The sequence below is a fragment of the Heterodontus francisci genome, chromosome 1, assembly GCF_036365525.1.
Source record: "Heterodontus francisci isolate sHetFra1 chromosome 1, sHetFra1.hap1, whole genome shotgun sequence".
NCBI lineage: Eukaryota > Metazoa > Chordata > Chondrichthyes > Heterodontiformes > Heterodontidae > Heterodontus > Heterodontus francisci.
This window is the reverse complement of record NC_090371.1, coordinates 151,977,030-151,997,905: the sequence shown is the minus strand read 5'-3', so window position 1 is coordinate 151,997,905 and position 20,876 is coordinate 151,977,030. Positions and strand designations below refer to the sequence as shown.

Genomic DNA, 20,876 nt, shown 5'->3' with positions numbered 1-20,876 from the left:
CATCTACAATGTGCTCCCCGACTTTCTTTAACACATTCGGATGGAAACAATCAGGTCCTGGGGATTTCTCACTCTTTAGTTCCATTAATTTCCTTGTTACTTATGTTTTACTTCATGTTAATTGTATTAAGTCCCTGTCCCCTATAGCTATTAATTTTTTCAGGACTTCCAGCAAGTTATGCTCCTTTTCAACTGTAGGTACTGAGGCAAAGTAATTTTTCAACATGTCTGCCATTTCCACATTATCAATGACCAAAGTCAAACTTTCATGTTTTGATGAATTTAAGGTTGTGTTTTTCCCCTTAAACTTAATGTTTGTATTTTTAAATCAGTTTTTACTGATTGTGGGTAATTATATACCAGAGTTACTGCAGGAAAGCACTCTGTACTGTACCCTTAGCAACAGTGAAAACTTTACATTGAAGACAAAAACCTCAACAGGAATTTTTTTAAAAGTTCAAATTTTATTGCAAACTTAGTTTATCTCATTTTCATTACAATGAGTACAGAATATACTTTGTCTTTCATACTGAAATATTCAGTCAATATACAAAATTCCATCATTCCTGATGGTTAATTGGCTCAGAGATGGTGCCAAGTTAGAGGGTAAACTATTCAGGCTCAACAGGCCCAATTTTTTTTTTAAAACTACAATTTCAGGAGTTCCAATGGAGCTTAATTTAATAGACGAGACAAATACTATACAAGCTACAAAGAAGATCATATTGCAAACACAGGAACAAAGCAGAAGGCATTGCCATTTGCCTCGCAGGCAAAGCAGTGCAGTACCATGTTAAATAATTACATTAACTTAAAGCTAGTAGTGGAATACAATAAAAAAAAAGGTGGATGTTTTAAGAAACCATATATGTTTCAAGTAAGAAACAAATCTAGTCTCAGCAAGGGCTGAAAGCTTTTTCAATGCATTCTATGCTCAGTCACACTTCAATATAGCAGGAAGTAAATATTAAATGGCTTCGAGTAAACCATTTACCATTATTGTTTTAATAAATGTGCAAATTACTATAATTAGTAGCAGTAACAGATGACGAGACTCAAAGATTGGCAGCATTGCTTCACCCATTTATTTTTTCTCCTATCCATTCCCGGAAGGCTGTTGTCCTTGCATATACCCCTAGTTGATTAGGCCTTCCACAGCCTGCTCCGAAGGAAACAATTCCCGCTACCATCCATGCCGAAGAACTCTCATCTTGGCATAGCAAGGGTCCTCCAGAATCTCCCTAGAACAAAGTCAGAAAACAAAGGTTCACGTCTGGTAATTTATAGGCTGGCAGGAAAAAACATGTATTGTTGCACAAAGAAGTAACTGGTTTATCAATATTCAAGGAAGGAAACCTGCCACCACTACTTAGTTGTGCCTACTTACACCTCCAGTCCCGCATCAGAGTTGAATCAATATCCTCAAGGCAACATTCTACATGCCAACAATACCCCATCTCAAGGGGGAAAAAGCTGCATTGTTCCTATGAAATCTCATTCTGAAAGTTTAGCTCAGCAATCAAGTGTTAGTTTTGTGTGCAGAATATCACACTGGGGTTTAAACTTTGACAATTTCTTTTGCCCACCTCACCATCCACCCTCCTCAAATTTGATCCATACAAAATGATTGTGGGTCAATCTTGGGGAAATTCCACATAAATATCACTTTACAATACATTTTCTTCTCATTTAGAAGAGAATGCTTAAGAGACAAAATGCTTATGCATTTAGTTGCTGGAATTGAGCACATTATATCACCTAGGATTCCAATTTCAGCTGTACCTAATGACCATCAGCTTCCATTTATACAAAAGGTAATCTTGGGAAACCAGCACATTGGGACACATTAACCTTTCATTCCTGGAAGAGTCTAAATCTAGTGATATTGATAGGATGAAGATGCTGTGTCAACATTAATGGAAAGACAAAAACAAGGCAGTTTCAACACAGCATCCTATATCAAAACATGTGCAAGTTTGCACATTTACTCAAGACCAGCACAAGGGTGGGCAGTACAATAAGATATGATCTTCTGGTGTTGCAACTAAAGTACATCAACTCTGGTACTTTGGACATTCTCTCCTCTCTCCACACCCCTCAAAACCATCAGCAGCCAGGCCTTCAGCCATCTAGGCCCCATTCTCTGGCATTCCCTTTCCAAACTTCTCCACTTTCAAGACCTCCTTACAATCCATCTCTGATCAGGCTTTTGGTTACCCTGACCAGTATCCTTTTATTCACTCTGAAGTGCTCTGGGATGTTTTTCCATGCTAAAAGGAGCAATATAAATGCAAGTTGTTGAGTAAAAGTGTTATACTTTTTCAGCTAGTTACATGTGGTGTGAAAGCATTTATATTACAGGGTGCCTGATAGAAAATACATTTAATATGATAATTCAAAGATAGGGGAAGAAAAAATACAGTACCTGGCATGCATCTCTTCCACCTTCTAGGAACCCTGCACAAATCATCTGTTTAGTTATTTTTGGCATGACCATTTGGCACTGGCTATTGTTGAAAACCTTCACTTCAGTCTGCAAAAGCTCATTACTAGGTGATCCTTCTGGCAAGTGAAAAAAAGCAAGTTTAAGTGCCAAAATAGGTATTAATATTTAAGAGAATTGACTCTTGAATCCTGGTTTCAATCCAGTAGGATTGACATCTCGTCATTTTTTTTCCCTGCTAAGTCCCAAACTATCACATGCCATTAGCTGGCAAAAGGGAACAGTTAAGACAACTTAGTCTAATACTGTCTATCCAGCCATTACAAAGTATATATCATACAACTAGATATTATACAAGTTTACCTTTTCCCTATAGAAAAAATGTCATTTGTGTAACAGCAAGCAATAACTAAGCAGATATGCAGTTAAAATGCACAAAGCCACTAGCATCATACCATCCACAATTTTAACCTTCTGTTCTGACCAGGCAAGGATACCCAACCAAAAGTGGCAAGATCCTTAGTTACTTGTGCTAGTCAGGTACCAACATTGGTACCCAACTGCAATTTCAACTTGGGCCTGAGCAGCGAAGCTACAAGGCTTTCCTGCCAGGCCAACCCAGGACAGATGATCAGCCCCAGAAGAGGCTGAAAGAGGACAAACCCCTAGAATTCATCACCTAACTTGTGTTGGTGGCAGGCCATGGGCCATTAGATTCATTTTAATCAGCAGCCATTTCCTGCTCACTGCAACAAGTGGTACATTAGACCCTGGAGTTAAAATAGCTGAATCTGATTTCTGCAGTAGCGAGAGTTTCTCAAAACTCACTTGCCATGCACCTGGTTGGAGTTAAAAACCAGAACCTACTGTTGCTTACTTCATGCTGTATTTGTGGTTACCGCTCAGTATCTACAGGGATGAAATATACCATGCATGGAGAAAAACAGTTCCTTCCTGTCTGTTACAGCTATACAAATTTGCATGAAAATATGGCTTACCTTTGAATATAACTACCAAATTTATGCAGGACAAAATTTAGCTGCAAAGTATTAAAGACCAATGGCCAAGTTAAATTCTATTTCAGACAGGATTTTTAATTAACACTTTGAATGTTTTTGTGCAACACTGGTCGTGCTCAGAAAGTGGTAATTACCACCCTTGGTGACTGTATTGTTTCCTAATTACCTCCTTGCCTTCATATCACAACACCCCAGTTAGTTTAATGGTTAAGAATCCACATGCATATTTTGGTGTAAGTGGTTATCAAATCCCAGAACACGTTGTGTCAATAGTAAGGCCATAAACAAATTTCTGCATGCCTTCTGTGTTACTATTTCCAGCTAGATTCTAAAAAAAAAAATCCACAAGTTGAGCTTCCAGCTTGGTTTCCCATTTTCCTAAACACAGGATGGATTTGGGAGGACCTGCTGAGTGTTTGGGGAACATTGAAGTCCTAAGGCAATTTATCTTGATGACCTTCCCAAGAGAAGGTTGTGTGCAAACAGTTAGAACTGCAATTCAAACTTATGCTTCAACTAACAAAACTTTGACAAATGGATTAGATATGTACCATTTTCTTCTGTTGTTCCCCATCCAATAATTATACATCTTCTGCCAGAAGTGAATGATGCTGTGGCTGCAGGTAGACAAGCTGGTTGGACAAAATCTGTATATTGAACTGGATGTTCCAACTCCAATAAGGCAACATCATAGTCAAAGGAAAATGTTCGAGGATGAATAATTATCTTCTTGATTGCTCGATGCTGGACTTCTCTGTTGTTTGGCTGATCGAGGAAACGCAGGCCAAAAACAGCAGTCCAGTTCTCTCCAGTCCTATAATCCAAAACAGAGGGGAAATTGTCAAGAGTTCTCTTAATGAAAATAGGAAATTAAAACTAGTTTATTAGTCAGTTAAGAACTCAATGGGACTGATTCTTTGGTGGGGGGGGCGGGGGGGGGGGGGGTGGGGGGTTGTGGCAGCAGCAGCACATGAGGTGGGGGAAGTTGAGGCATGGTCCATATCCAAAAAAAACTGTAAAACAGGTACATTAATGTTGTTTAAAGTTTACCACTTTTGTCCTTGTTCTGACGAAACCAAGCTGCATCCAGAACCTTCTCCCCACTTCAGTCAGTAATTAGTGTACAGAATAAAGTAACAAAAAAGGTAATTAACTGTGGGCTATTAACCCATTTAAACAAAGGGTTGGACAAACATTTTTCCATTAATGCATCTGAAGACAAAGTTAAGGATAAACAGGCAAAAGAACAGCCTTGTCACAGATGAAAAGGAAAGCAGACAAACACACAACTATGTCCTCCTCCCCCACACATCTTCTGGTAACTACTTATTTATTGTGGCAGTCACCAGATCCACTCAGAGTCTCACCCCAACCCAAACAGTATTCATGCAAGTTCTTTCCATTTTAATTTAAATGTAGAATTTTACATCACTCCCTATCCAGATACAGTGGAAGAATGAAAGTCAAATGCCATGTTACTTGAACAATTATATCAGGATGTGCAGTGGCCATTCCAGTTACAGTAGCAGATATGGAAACCCCAAAATAACTGAAGGGGCAACTGGATCATGTAGTTGGTTGGGTGGCGGGGGGGGGGGGGGGTGCGCACGAAGAAACAAAAAAAGGTCTTTCTTGCTAATTAAAAGACTGGCTTAAAAAGCCTTCTTCATCTGTCCTTATCTTGTGATCTAGTGAAATAAGTTAGCAAGAGTCAAGCACTTATTATGAAAGACATGGCTTCTTCAGGAAAAACAGTGTTATTCAATAACTTGTTAATTAGTCAGATAAAGTTAGTGTTGGAGTTATGTCAAATCATCTCAATAGTCTAGTTTATTGCCACTAATGTTCAAGCTGTTTCTTTAAAAATATAATTTAATGTTTTATTGAGACAAATTACCACAGTTAAGCTAAATGGCAGATGTCATTTTTGGACCTTTGGATAACTTTTTTTAAAAAGTTATCCAATGAATGTTACAATTTTAAAAAGTAGTGTATTCACACAAGTTTAAAAAACATTGGCGATGCTAAAATGCTTTGAATAAAGGTCCATAGTTCCAGGCTAAAAAAAAGGCTACCGAGAAACATCTCATACTCATCGCAGGAGGAGGCAATGAAGGTCTGTACCAGCTCTTTGAAAGTTATCTAAATTAGTTACATTACCCTGTTTTTTCTTCACAGCCCTGCAAATTTTATCTTTTCTGGTATATCAAATTCCCCTTTAAAGTTAGGAGACCGGAGTCAGATAGCGAGAGGAGCATGGCGGGAGCGGAGGTTTAAAAAGCACGCCAAAAGACAACAGACCAATGTCACAATCAACAGGGAGAGCAGGGAAGAAACTACCGGTTTGGAGAGTATCTGGTAAGTGATTAAGGTCCATTCTAATCCTAATGTTTAAAATAGTAAAGGAACTAATGGTAAGCTTAATATACTAAAAAAATAAAAATAAAATAATTGAAAATAATTTAGTTAATTAAAACATTAAGGATGGCAGGACAGGTCGTCACGGCTGCAGCATGTGGGAGCTCCTGGATGCCAGTGTGATCCAGGGCAAACACGTCTGCAGTAAGCATTTGTGGCTCAAAGAGCTTTGGCTCAGTCAATGAACCAGAGTCCAAGCTGCAGACACTGTGGCACATCAGGGAGGGGGAAGGTTACCTGGATATTTTGTACCAGGAGGTGGTCACACTCCTTAGGATAGGGTCTTTTTTAGAATTAGAATTAGAACATTACAGCGCAGTACAGGTCCTTCGGCCCTAAATGTTGCGCCGACCTGTGAAACCATCTGACCTACACTATTCCATTTTCATCCATATGTCTATCCAATGACCACTTAAATGCCCTTAAAGTTGGCGAGTCTACTACTGTTGCAGGCAGGGCGTTCCACGCCCCTACTACTCTCAGTGTAAAGAAACTACCTCTGACATCTGTCCTATATCTATCACCCCTCAACTTAAAGCTATGTCCCCTCGTGTTTGCCATCACCATCAGAGGAAAAAGACTCTCACTATCCACCCTATCTAACCCTCTGATTATCTTATATGTCTCTATTAAGTCACCTCTCCTCCTCCTTCTCTCCAATGAAAACAACCTCAAATCCCTCAGCCTTTCCTCGTAAGACCTTCCCTCCATACCAGGCAACATCCTAGTAAATCTCCTCTGCACCCTTTCCATAGCTTCCACATCCTTCCTATAATGCGGTGACCAGAACTGCACGCAATACTCCAGGTGCGGTCTCACCAGAGTTTTGTACAGCTGCAGCATGGCATCGTGGCTCCGAAACTCGATCCCCCTACTAATAAAAGCTAACACACCATATGCCTTCTTAACAGCCCTATTAACCTGGGAAGCAACCTTCAGGGATTTATGCACCTGGACACCAAGATCTCTCTGTTCATCTACACTACCAAGAATCTTCCCATTAGCCCAGTACTCTGCATTCCTGTTACTCCTTCCAAAGTGAATCATCTCGCACTTTTCCGCATTAAACTCCATTTGCCATCTCTCAGCCCAGCTCTGCAGCCTATCAATGTCCCTCTGTACCCTACAACATCCTTCGGCACTATCCACAACTCCACCGACCTTAGTGTCATCCGCAAATTTACTAACCCTCCCTTCTACACCCCCTTCCAGGTCATTTATAAAAATGACAAACAGCAGTGGCCCCAAAACAGATCCTTGCGGTACACCACTAGTAACTAAACTCCAGGATGAACATTTGCCATCAACCACCACCCTCTGTCTTCTTTCAGCTAGCCAATTTCTGATCCAAAGCTCTAAATCACCTTCAACCCCATACTTCCGTATTTTATGCAATAGCCTACCATGGGGAACCTTATCAAACGCCTTACTGAAATCCATATACACCACATCCACTGCTTTACCCTCATCCACCTGTTTGGTCACCTTCTCGAAAAACTCAGTAAGGTTTGTCAGGCACGACCTACCCATCACAAAACCGTGCTGACTATCGCTAATGAACTTATTCTTTTCAAGATGATTATACATCCTGTCTCTTATAACCTTTTCCAACATTTTACCCACAACCGAAGTAAGGCTCACAGGTCTATAATTACCAGGGCTGTCTCTACTCCCCTTCTTGAACAAGGGGACAACATTTGCTATCCTCCAGTCTTCCGGCACTATTCCTGTCGACAATGACGACATAAAGATCAAGGACAAAGGCTCTGCAATCTCCTCCCTAGCTTCCCAGAGAATCCTAGGATAAATCCCATCTGGCCCAGGGGACTTATCTATTTTCACAATTTCCAAAATTGATAACACCTCCTCCTTGTGAACCTCAATCTCATCTAGCCTAGTAGCCTGAATCTCAGTATTCTCCTCGACAACATTTTCTTTCTCTACTGTAAATACTGACGCAAAATATTCATTTAACGCTTCCCCTATCTCCTCTGATTCCACACACAACTTCCCACTACTATCCTTGATTGGCCCTAATCTAACTCTAGTCATTCTTTTATTCCTGATATACCTATAGAAAGCCTTAGGGTTTTCCCTGATCCTATCCGCCAATGACTTCTCGTGTCCTCTCCTTGCTCTTCTTAGCTCTTCTGATTTGGTCAGTGGTCAGGGACAGGAGTGTGGCTGCAGCAAAGGCAGGTAAGGGGACCCAGAGGGCAGGTGCCTCAGCCTTTGCGATTGTCCAACAGGTTTGAGGTTCTTTCAGTTTGTTTGGATGAGAGTGGGGGGTGCAGGATGGATGAGCAACCTGACCATGGTACAGGAAGCCATTCAAATGGAGGAGAAAAAAAAGGAATGTAGTGTTAGTAGGGGACAGTATAGTTAGGTGGATTGACACTGTTCTCTGCAGCTAAGAGAAGATATTCCAGATGGCTGTGTTGCCTGGCTGGTGCCAGGGTTCAGGACATCTGATTAGGACTGGAGAGGAACTTACATTGGGAGGGGCAGGATCCAGTCGTCATGGTCAATGTAGGTACCAACGACATAGGCAGGACAAGGAAGGAGGTTTTGCATCAGTATGAGGAACTAGGCACCAAATTAAGAAGCAGAACCTCAAAGATAATAATCTCTGAATTATGACCCAAGCCATGTGCAAATTGGCATAGGGCAAATAAGATCAGAGAAATTAATGTGTGGCAGAAGTGGGTTCCAGTTCGTGGGGCACTGGCACCAGTACTGGGGAAAGTGGTGGCTGTACCGTTGGTTTGGTCTCCACCTGAAACGTGCTGGGGCCGGTGTACTAGCAAGCTGCATAATGAGGGAAATAGAGATGGTTTTAAACTGAATAGTGGGGGCAAGGGATCAAATTTGGGAAGATATTAATATCTTAATATGAAGATAAAGGTATTAATATGGGAAATGATAAACAGACTGACAGGAAGGGACAGAGGGTACAAATCTAAGAGTAAGAGTAAATCAAAAGATAAAGCTAGAGGTTACAAAAATTTAAAAAAGGACACAACTAAAGGCTCCGTATCTGAATGCGCGTAGCATTCGAAACAAAACAGATGAACTGAGAGCACAAATAGAAATAAATAAGTACGATTTGATAGCCATTAGAGACATGGCTGCAGGACAACAGATTGGGACCTGAATATTGAAGGTACATGGCATTTAGGAAGGACAGGAAGCTAGGACAAGGTGGAGGGGTAGCTCTGTTAATTAATGATGGTATTAGCACAATAGAGAGTGATGACCTGCGTTCAGGAGACCAGGATGTAGAAGCAGTTTGGGTAGAGATGAGAAATAAAAGGCAAGAAGTCACTTGTGGGAGTGGTGTACAGGCCACTTAACATTAACCACACTGTAGGATGGGGTATAAAAAAAAAAGAGAAATAATGGCAGCTTGTCAGAAAGGTACAGCGATAATTATGGGGGATTTTAACCTACATATTGACTGGAAAAATTAGATGGACAGAGGTAGCCTAGATGAGGAGTATATAGAATGTTTTTGGGATAATTTCTTGGAACAATACATTCTGCAGCCAACCAGAGAACAGGCTACACTAGACCTGGTATTGTGCAAAGAGATAGGAGTAATTCATGACCTCAGTTAAGGCACCCCTAGGTAGCAGCAATAATGGGAAAATTTTACATACAGTTTGAGGGAAAGAGTGGTTCCAAGACTAGTATTTTAAACTTAAATAAGGGCAATTATGAGGGCATGAAAGCAGAGCGAGCTAAAGTGAACTGGCAAATCAGGTTAAGGGATAGGTCAATAGAGATGCAGTGGCAGACATTTGAGGGGATATTTCAGAATACACAAAATAGATACATTTCAACAAGAAAGAAAAATTCCAAGGCTGGGACCCTCCATCCGTGGTTAACTAAAATAATTAAAGATAGTATCAAACTTAAAGAAAAATGCCTATAAATTGCACAAAGATGGGAGGCAGGTCAGAAGACTGGACAGCATATAGAAAACAGAAAAGAATGACTAAAAGATTTATAAGGAAGGTTAAATTAGAGTAAGAGAGAAAGCTAGCTAGAAATATAAAGACAGATAGTAAGAGTTTCTATAGTTTTTTTAAAAAAGTCAACAAAGTGAGCGTTGGTCCTATAAAAAGTGAGTCTGGGGAATTAATAATGGATAACAAGGAGATGGCAGATGAATTGAACAGATATTTTGCATCAGTCTTCACTATTGAGGATACAAGTAGCATCCCAGTATTAGCTGGAAGTCAGGAAATGGAAGGGAGGGAGGAACACAAGAAAATTACAATCACCAGGGAAGTTATACTGAACAAATTGTTGGAGCAGCAGGCTGGCAAGTCCCCAGGTCCCGATGGACTTCATCCTAGGGATGAAGGCATGGCTAGTGAGATCGTTAATTTTAATTTTCCAAAATTCCCTAGATTCTGGGATGGTTCCATTAGATTGGAAAATGGCGAATGTAATTCCTTTATTCAAAAAAGGAGTTAGACAGAAAGCATGAAACTACAGGCCAGTTAGCTTAACATCTGTCTTAGGGAAAATGTTACAAGCCATTATTAAAAATTTTGATAGCAGCACATTTAGAAAAATTCAAGGTTAACCAATTTATTGGAGTTCTTTGAGGGAGTTACATGTGCTGTAGATAAAGGGGAGATCAATGGATGTCCTGTACTTAGATTTCCAGAAGGTATTTGATAAGGTGCCACATCAAAGTTTATTGCAGAAAATAAAAGCTCGTAGTGTAGGGGATAACAGATTGGCATGGATAGAAAATTGGTTAGCCAACAGGAAACAACAGTAGGCATAAGTGGGTCATTTTCTGGTTGGCAAGATGCAACGAGTGGTGTGCCACAGTTATCTGTGCTGGGGCCTCAACTTTTTAACAACTTATGTAAATGACTTAAATGAAGGGACTGAAGGTATGGTTGCTAAATTTGCTGATGACACACAGATAGGTAGAAAAGTAACTTGTGAAAAGGACATAAGGAGGCTACAATAGGATATAGATAGGTTAAGTGAGTGGGCAAAGACCTGGGAAATGGAATATAATGTGGGAAAGTGGGAAATTGTCCACTTTGGCAGGAAAAATAAAAAAAAGCATATTATCTAAATGGAGAGAGATTGCAGAGCTCAGAGATGCAGAGGGATCTGGTGTCCTAGTGCATGAATCGCAAAATAGGAAAGCTAACAGAATGTTATCGTTTATCACGAGGGGAATTCAATACCAGAGTAGAGATGTTATGCTTCAGCTATACAGGGCATTGGTGAGACCACATATGGGATACTGTGTACAGTACTGGTCTCCTTATTTAAGGAAGGATATAAATGCATTGGAAGCAGTTCCAAGTAGGTTTACTAGACGAATACCCAGAATGGGTAGGTTGTCTTATGAGGAAAGGTTGGACAGGCTAGGCTTGTATCTGCTGGAGTTTAGAAGAGCAAGAGGTGACTTGATTGAAACATACAAAATCCTGAGGGGTCTTGACAGCGTGGATGTGGAACAAATGTTTCCTCTTGTGGGAGAATCTAGAACTCAGGGTCACTTTAAAAATAAGGGGTCGCCCATTTAAGACAGAGTTGAGGAGAAATTTTTTCTCTCAGGGTTGTGTGTCTTTGGAACTCTCCTCCTCAAAAGGCAGTGGAAGCAGAGTCTTCAAATATCTATAAGGCAGAGGTAGATAGATTCTTGATAAGGAAGGGGGTGGAAGGTTATTGGGGGTAGGTGGAAATGTGGAGTAATCAGTTCAGCCATGAACTTAATGAATGGCAGAGCAGGCTCAAAGGGCCAAGTGGCCTACTCCTGCTTCTAATTTGTATCTTCGTAAGTTACTATTAAATTCATTTTCACCACCCTTTCAGGCAGTGCATGTAAAAAAATATATATACTATATATAAAATATGTCCCAACAACTCAAGAACATAGTCAGACAAGAAATGTCATGAGAAGGTTGGAATATGGGAGAATAATTAAACCCATTGATGTGAGGAAAGCATGTTTTTTTTTCAAATTTGAAGGGAAGTTGCACTACTGAATTAAAGTCCAATCAAAACTACAATTCGTTGTGCAGCTTTTCCAGGAGCACAGGCATTGCGAGCGAGGAGTGAACAGCTGGGAAGTCAATTTCATCGGGAGTTTCGGTGGAGCAGGGACTGCTGGGTAAGTAGAAACCTATATATTTGGGCTGTTTCTGAACCCGAGACACTACTCTTGTAGTGTCTCCCACCCGCCCCCCTCCTCCTCTTACCAAAAAAAAGGACTCGGTTGTGTGTAGGTAAGGTAAGGCTTTTTCTATTTCTCTTGTTTTATCGTGTGATTGGTTAAAAACTTGGGAATTTAGAATAGTGGGAATGGAGGTTAAGGCAGTTGAATGTTCCTCCTGCAGAATGTGGGAGGTAAGGGTCGCCAAGGGTGTCCCTGCTGACTGCATCTGCGGGAAGTGCACCCAGCTCCAGCTCCTAGAGGACCGCGTTAGGGAACTGGAGCTGGAGCTGGAGGAACTTCGGATCATTCGGGAGGCGGAGGGGATTATTGAGAGGAGTTATCGGGAGGCAGTCACACCTCAGGTAAAAGAAGAAGGTAGATGGGTTACCGTCAGGGGAAGGAGAGGGAACCAGCAGGCAGTGCAGGGATCCCGTGGCCGTTTCCCTCAACAACAGGTATACCGTTTTGGATACTGTTGGGGGAGACGACTTACCAGGGGTAGGCAATGGAATACAGGTCTCTGGCGCAGAATCTGTCCCTATTGCTCAGAAGGGAAGGGGTAAGAGGAGCAGAGCATTAGTCATTGGGGACTCCATAGTTAGGGGAACAGATAGGAGGTTTTGTGGGAACGAGAGAGACTCACGGTCGGTGTGTTGCCTCCCAGGTGCCAGGGTACGTGATGTCTCGGATCGTGTTTTTGGGATCCTCAAGGGGGAGGGGGAGCAGCCCCAAGTCGTGGTCCACATAGGCACCAACGACATAGGTAGGAAGACAGATGGGGATTTAAGGCAGAAATTCAGGGAGCTAGGGTGGAAGCTTAGAGCGAGAACAAACAGAGTTGTTATCTCTGGGTTGTTGCCCGTGCCACGTGCTAGCGAAGTGAGGAATAGGGAGAGAGAGGAGTTGAACACGTGGCTGCAGGGATGGTGTAGGAGGGAGGGTTTTGGTTTCCTGGATAATTGGGGCTCTTTCTGGGGTAGGTGGGACCTCTACAAACAGGATGGTCTTCACCTGAACCAGAGGGGTACCAATATCCTGGGGGGGAGATTTGCTAGTGCTCTTCGGGGGGGTTTAAACTAATTCAGCAGGGGGATGGGAACCTAAATTGTAGTTCCAGTGTGCAGGATGTTGAGAGTAGTGAGGTCAGGGATAAGGTTATAAGGACACAAGAGGGCACTGGCAAGCAAGAGCTTGGTTTAAAATGTGTCTACTTCAACACCAGGAGCATCCGGAATAAGGTAGGTGAGCTTGCAGCATGGGTTGGTACCTGGGATCTCGATGTTGTGGCCATTTCAGAGACATGGGTAGAGCAGGGACAGGAATGGATGTTGCGGGTTCCGGGATTTAGATGTTTCACTAAGAACAGAGAAGATGGTAAAAGAGGGGGGGGTGTGGCATTGTTAATCAAGGAAAGTATTACAGCGGCAGAAAGGACGTTTGAGGACTCATCTACTGAGGTAGTCTGGGCCGAGGTTAGAAACAGGAGAGGAGAGGTCACCCTGTTGGGAGTTTTCTATAGACCTCCAAATAGTTCCAGAGATGTAGAGGAAAGGATAGCAAAGATGATTCTTGACAGGAGCAAGAGTAACAGGGTAGTGGTTATGGGGGACTTTAACTTTCCAAATATTGACTGGAAATACTATAGTTCGAGTACTTTAGATGGGTCAGCTTTTGTCCAGTGTGTGCAGGAGGGTTTTCTGACACAGTATGTAGACAGGCCAACCAGGGGCGATGCCACATTGGATTTGGTACTGGGTAATGAACCCGGCCAGGTGTTAGATTTCGAAGTTGGTGAGCACTTTGGTGATAGTGATCACAATTCGGTTAGGTTTACCTTAGCGATGGGCAGGGACAGGCATATACAGCAGGGCAAGAATTATAGCTGGGGGAAAGGAAATTATGATACGATTAGGCAAGATTTAGGATGCGTAGGATGGGGAAGGAAACTGCAGGGGATGGGCACAATCGAAATGTGGAGCTTATTCAAGGAGCAGCTACTGCGTGTCCTTGATAAGTATGTACCTGTCAGGCAGGGAGGAAGTTGTCGAGCGAGGGAGCCGTGGTTTACTAAAGAAGTTGGAGAGCTTGTCAAGAGGAAGAAGGCGGCTTATGTTAGGATGAGACGTGAAGGCTCAGTTAGGGCGCTTGAGAGTTACAAGCTAGCCAGGAAGGATCTAAAGGGAGAGATAAGAAGAGCAAGGAGAGGACACGAGAAGTCATTGGCGGATAGGATCAAAGAAAACCCTAAGGCTTTCTACAGGTATATCAGGAATAAAAGAATGACTAGAGTTAGATTAGGGCCAATCAAGGATAGTAGTGGGAAGTTGTGTGTGGAATCGGAGGAGATAGGGGAAGTGTTAAATGAATATTTTGCGTCCGTATTTACAGTGGAGAAAGAAAATGTTGTCGAGGAGAATACTGAGATACAGACTACTAGGCTAGATGGGATTGAGGTTCACAAGGAGGAGGTGTTAGCAATTTTGGAAAGTGTGAAAATAGATAAGTCCCCTGGGCCAGATGGGATTTATCCTAGGATTCTCTGGGAAGCCAGGGAGGAGATTGCAGAGCCTTTGTCCTTGATTTTTATGTCGTCATTGTCGACAGGAATAGTGCCGGAAGACTGGGGGATAGCAAATGTTGTCCCCTTGTTCAAGAAGGGGAGTAGAGACAGCCCTGGTAATTATAGACCTGTGAGCCTTACTTCGGTTGTGGGTAAAATGTTGGAAAAGGTTATAAGAGATAGGATTTATAATCATCTTGAAAAGAATAAGTTCATTAGAGATAGTCAGCACGATTTTGTGAAGGGTAGGTCGTGCCTCACAAACCTTATTGAGTTTTTTGACAAGGTGACCAAACAGGTGGATGAGGGTAAAGCCGTGGATGTGGTCTACATGGATTTCAGTAAGGCGTTTGATAAAGTTCCCCACGGTAAGCTATTGCAGAAAATACAGAAGTATGGGATTGAAGGTGAATTAGTGCTTTGGATCAGAAATTAGCTAGCTGAAAGAAGACAGAGGGTGGTGGTTGATGGTAAATGTTCATCCTGGAGTATAGTTTCTAGTGGTGGACCGCAAGGACCTGTTTTGGGGCCACTGCTGTTTGTCATTTTTATAAGTGACCTGGATGAGGGTGTAGAAGGGTGTGTTAGTAAATTGGCGGATGACACTAAGGTCGGTGGAGTTGTGGATAGTGCCGAAGGATGTTGTAGGTTACAGAGGGACATAGATAGGCTGCAGAGCTGGGCTGAGAGATGGCAAATGGAGTTTAATGCGGAAAAGTGTGAGGTGATTCACTTCGGAAGGAGTAACAGGATTGCAGAATACTGGGCTAATGGGAAGATTCTTGGTAGTGTAGATGAGCAGAGAGATCTTGGTGTCCAGGTACATAAATCCCTGAAAGTTGCCACCCAGGTTAATAGGGCTGTTAAGAAGGCATATGGTGTGTTAGCTTTTATTAGTAGGGGGATCGAGTTTAGGAGCCACGAGGTCATGCTGCAGCTGTACAGAACTCTGGTGCGGCCGCATCTGGAGTATTGCGTGCAGTTCTGGTCACCGCATTATAGGAAGGATGTGGAAGCTTTGGAAAAGGTGCAGAGGAGATTTACTAGGATGTTGCCTGGTATGGAGGGAAGGTCTTACGAGGAAAGGCTGAGGGACTTGAGGTTGTTTTCGTTGGAGAGAAGGAGAAGAGGTGACTTAATAGAGACATATAAGATAATCAGAGGGTTGGACAGGGTGGATAGTGAGAGCCTTTTTCCTCGGATGGTGATGGCAAACACGAGGGGACATAGCTTTAAGTTGAGGGGTGAGAGAGATAGGACAGATGTCAGAGGTAGTTTCTTTACACAGAGAGTAGTAGGGGCGTGGAACGTCCTGCCTGCAACAGTAGTAGACTCGCCAACTTTAAGGGCATTTAAGTGGTCATTGGATAGACATATGGATGAAAATGGAATAGTGTAGGTCAGATGGTTTCACAGGTCGGCGCAACATCGAGGGCTGAAGGGCCTGTACTGCGCTGCATTGTTCTATGTTCTACAATTCTCTGTTATCTTACTGTAAATTAAAGCAGATGATTATCAAGCCTCATCTCATTTATTTGCATTTAAGCATTTATTTTGGTTTGCCTTTCGAGAGATCAAAGTATACATGTAAAATAGGTATCCAATTCAAAGCACCAGGGGATACTATGATTACAAATCTGGGTTATGCGATCTTTAATAGCAAAATGTTCAGATCACTTCTTAAGGATGTGACAAGACACCACTGAACCAAGATTGTATCTATGACAGACCTGAATTTTTAAACAGTGGGCATTTAACATGTACCTGCTCCTGAAGCAATGTGCAGCAGACAGAATCCATCTACAGGCCACAAGGGTTGCTCCACAAATGTGATTTCCATTAATCTGCAAACTCACTTGAAAAGGCCAGTCGCCATCCCTTGTACCCGATCCACCTATAATCCTGCCAGTTACTGTTTTTTGGCGTCCACAACCTTTAACAAAAGAATCAATTTTATTAGAATGTGTTAATGTGCCACACAAAGAATACGCTTCTTGTGATTTTCAGTGGTCAAGAATATGAGAAAATATTAGAATTTTGATGTCTCTGTATCTATAGAATCAGAAAATAAAGCATTAAAAGGCAGTCCATTCAGACCATCACACTAGTGCAAACTCACTGAAGCCATGTTACAGGTGCTGACTCAAAACCAGTGGTAAAGCACAAACACTTGGGACAAATATTCCAAATGCACCTCCAATTACTTACCTCGGAATTTGGAGTTTGCACCCCCTAGTGACCAATTAACCAAATAGTGGAAATGGTGTTTCTTTACCCTTTCATATTTTAGAAATCTTCCAAAAAACATTAACTTTTGATGTTATCTATAACCTCCTATTTCAGATTTCATTTTGGTAAATCTTCACTGCACCCATTCCAGAACTCTAATATCCTTCCTTTAATGAAAGCGCCTGGAGTTTCAGTCCAACTAACAGCTTCTACAAGCTCAAATTCACTGCCTTGTATTGTAGATAAAAACACAATTTAAAATGTTCCTTTTAATATATTAACTTAAATAGAAATACAGTTGTCACTTACCACAGACTGCATGATTAGATCTTTTGCACGCATCGTTATCCATACACTGAACTTGGAAGTAAAGGACTGCAAAGCAAAATTAACATTTGTATTAGAAGGCAGGCTACAGGTCCATACGCCGATTAGTTTTAAACACACTCCTTCATGCAAATCCTCCAGTAAACCACACTGATGTATTCGGAGAACCAATTTCGATCAGGACACAACTGAATCTATTTCTTTACAGGGTTTTGGATTTCTGAGTATACAGCAAAAATCAAAGATGGATGACAAGAATTAGATATTGACACTTGAATTGTTCTAATCCAATTAGCAATATGTTGGATTATCCCAGACACAGGAGAAGCTGGTTTTGTTTCCTCCTTCCCCTGCAATCCAAACTATTGTTATTCACACATTAAACCATTTATAAAATTCCTTCAAAAGCACAAAATCAGAAGATTGAGATTAGCAGATGAACTTTTGGAAAAGTTCCCACCCCACAGGGCTGCAGCATGTCAGAGAAAAGGTTCACCGCCTTCTCGGGTTAATTCAGGATAGACAATAAAAGCTATCTTATGTACATCCCAAGAAGGGGAAAAAGTTATAATGAACATTCAGCTGCAGTCAAAAGTTAGTCCACTATCTTCATAAAGTGATATTTGGCAAAATGAGTTTAAGAATAGTATATTTTCACTAATTTGAAATCACCACAGATAAAACAAACAAGAGTTACCTTCAACATTACTGAACATTCAAATGGAGTCAAGCACAGTTTGCAAATATTTTAACAATGGCCTTTAGGAAATCTGAAAACAGAAAATGCTTGGAATACTCAGGTAGCATCTGTGGAGAGAAAAAAAGTTAACATTTCACCTTGTCCAGTCTCTTCCCACCTACATCTGTGACTCTTCCAATGCCCTCCATCACCTCAACAGTTTCCAATTTCCTTGCATTCAACATCTCAAAAAAAAGTTTTGATGAAAGGTCACAGACCTGAATCATTAACTTTTTCTCTCCACAGACGCTGCCCGACCTGTTGAGTATATCCAGCATTTTCTGTTTTTGTTTCATTTACAAACTATATTTCCAACATTCACAGTTCCCACTTTTTAAATCCAGTTTAAGAAAGTCTTAAGTTTGATTATTTAACTTTTGCTGCACAGGGATAACTAATTCAGTGCATTCTCAATTTAGTCTTCCTGAAAAGACCAAATGGAGGGTTGTGAAAACTATAGCATTTATCTAGACATTTGAATTAACAATTCTTTCAATAAAACTTTAATCTATTACACCACTAAATATAATCCCACATACAGATAAAATCATACTCACTCAATACAGTAGCAATCAGTGCCGTCGCTATGATAACAAACAGCAAGACTGAAATTATTGCAAATATCTTTAAAGCTCTAGTACTTGGTATCAAGGTATTGACTTCCTCAACCCGTGGCGCTTCTATATTCGTAATGATCATTTTAACTGTGGGAACAAAGTCTGACCGAAACCTAGTACAAATTTAAGTATGTGGCCCTGCTTGATCTGATCTTCCGCTTTATCACACTACTCTCAACTGGAAACGGTCCAGCTGAAGACTGAGTACACCTTATTTTAAAAAAACGCGTGTGTAATATAGTTTGCCTCTGGTTATAGGCTCACTTTGTAAATTTCCACGTGTTGAGCCTGGTTTCCGGTGCGGACTTGTATTATTGCATTAACTTTCGACCTGAGCATTGTGGCATTAACAGGTTTTATAGAAAGAAATAAAGGCAGGTAGAACAAGTTGGATGACTTTTTTTTAAAGTATCTGCACAAGAACTCGTAGAGCCAGTATTTTGCAAGGTAATAATACTTTAAAACGACATTATATAAGTGCATAATACGAAAATGAAAAGTTGCACTGGATTTGTTATTCGACATTAAAGAACTGGATATGAAAAACAAATCCATTTTTGGAGATCAGTGAAGAGGATTTTAGTAAAAAAATTAATAGAATTTGTATTAGCTTGGAGACATGTGACCAGTGGTGTTCCACAGGGATCCGTGCTGGGACCACTGTTGTTTGTGCTATACATAAATGATTTGGAGGAAAGTATAGGTGGTCTGATTAGCAAGTTTGCAGAGGACACTAAGATTGGTGGAGTAGCAGATAGTGAAGGGGACTGTCAGAGAATACAGCAGAATATAGATAGATTGGAGAGTTGGACAGAGAAATGGCAGATGGAGTTCAATCAGGGCAAATGCGAGGTGATGCATTTTGGAAGATCCAATTCAAGAGTGAACTATACAGTAAATGGAAAAGTCCTGGGGAAAATTGATGTACAGAGAGATTTGGGTGTTCAAGTCCATTGTTCCCTGAAGGTGGCAACGCAGGTCAATAGAGTGGTCAAGAAGGCATACGGCATGCTTTCCTTCATCGGACGGGGTATTGAGTACAAGGGTTGGCAGGTCATGTTCCAATTGTATAAGACTTTGGCTCGGCCACATTTGGAATACTGCGTGCAGTTCTGGTCGCCACATTACCAAAAGGATGTAGATGCTTTGGAGAGGGTACAGAGGAGGTTCACCAGGATGTTGCCTGGTATGGAGGGCGCTAGCTATGAAGAGAGGTTGAGTAGATTAGGATTATTTTCATTAGAAAGACGGAGGTTGAGGGGGGACCTGATTGAGGTGTACAAAATCATGAGAGGTATAGACAGGGTGGATAGCAAGAAACGTTTTCCCAGAGTGGGAGATTCAATTACTAGAGGTCACGAGTTCAAAGTGAGAGGGGAAAAGTTTAGGGGGGATATGCGTGGAAAGTTCTTTACGCAGAGGGTGGTGGGTGCCTGGAACGCGTTGCCAGTGGAGGTGGTAGACGCGGGCACGATAGCGTCTTTTAAGATGTATCTAGACAGATACATGAATGGGCAGGAAGCAAAGAGATACAGACCCTAAGAAAATAGGCGACATGTTTAGATAGAGGATCTGGATCGGCGCAGGCTTGGAGGGCCGAAGGGCCTGTTCCTGTGCTGTAATTTTCTTTGTTCTTTGTTCTATGGAATTGAACTGGCAAATTAAATGTAATACTGATTAATTTCAACTTTTGCATTTTGATTGGAAATATGTCACCTGGAATTGAATTTATTGAGGAGAGTGTGAATGGTGGTAGATTCATCACTTTGAATATCTTGGCAATGGGGTTAAACAATTTTAAAAAGCTCAGAATTTTGGGATATATAACATAAACTGAAGAGCACAAGTCTACAGGAGTTATGTGAAAGCATTAGGGTGCACTGACAGATCAACCTTGGGGTTCTAGTCAATATGCCATAAAGCCCATTTACATATGTTAAACAGGCTGCAGACAAGATTGATCTTGAGCATCCTGGAGATGAGCTATAAGGAAATATTAGACAAGACCAAGTTCTACAATGTAAAAAGAAGGCAGTTAAGTCAGACCTCATTTGCAGCATATAATTTAATATATATGGTATAAACAAGGTCCTCCAAAAATACCTGAAAGCAGTAGTGTTCAACTTCTGGAGTAAGGGCTGGCTTCATGTGCCTTAACTAAAGAGAGGACCATACAATGACAAAATTACTAATGGGTAGGGCTCAATTATGCCTGATCCAAGTGCAAGCAAAAGTTTTGTACTTCTCCCAGTGGTCCTGCTTGTGTGCAGAACTTGTTTCAGAATAAAACTGAAGATAAACTATCCCTTTCATAAGAGCACTGTATCT

General features: G+C 41.4%; 1 protein-coding gene across 2 annotated transcripts; it reads right to left on the bottom strand.

The window, feature by feature from the left end:
* Positions 1 to 526: 526 nt before the first annotated feature.
* Positions 527 to 18,708, bottom strand: LOC137346444 (suppressor of tumorigenicity 14 protein homolog). Of its 2 annotated transcripts, none has more exons than XM_068009927.1 (6): positions 18,489 to 18,708; positions 17,175 to 17,240; positions 16,401 to 16,569; positions 4,014 to 4,276; positions 2,426 to 2,562; positions 527 to 1,241 (listed from the first exon to the last, which is right to left on the bottom strand). In XM_068009927.1, exons 1-6 carry the CDS (start codon positions 18,628 to 18,630, stop codon positions 1,077 to 1,079), a joined length of 942 nt encoding a protein of 313 aa, XP_067866028.1. In that variant the 5' UTR covers positions 18,631 to 18,708; the 3' UTR covers positions 527 to 1,076. The 2 variants fall into 2 exon arrangements, with proteins under 2 accessions (XP_067866028.1, XP_067866105.1); XM_068010004.1 differs by having other exon boundaries at positions 2,426 to 2,559.
* Between the last annotated feature and the right edge of the window lie 2,168 nt (positions 18,709 to 20,876).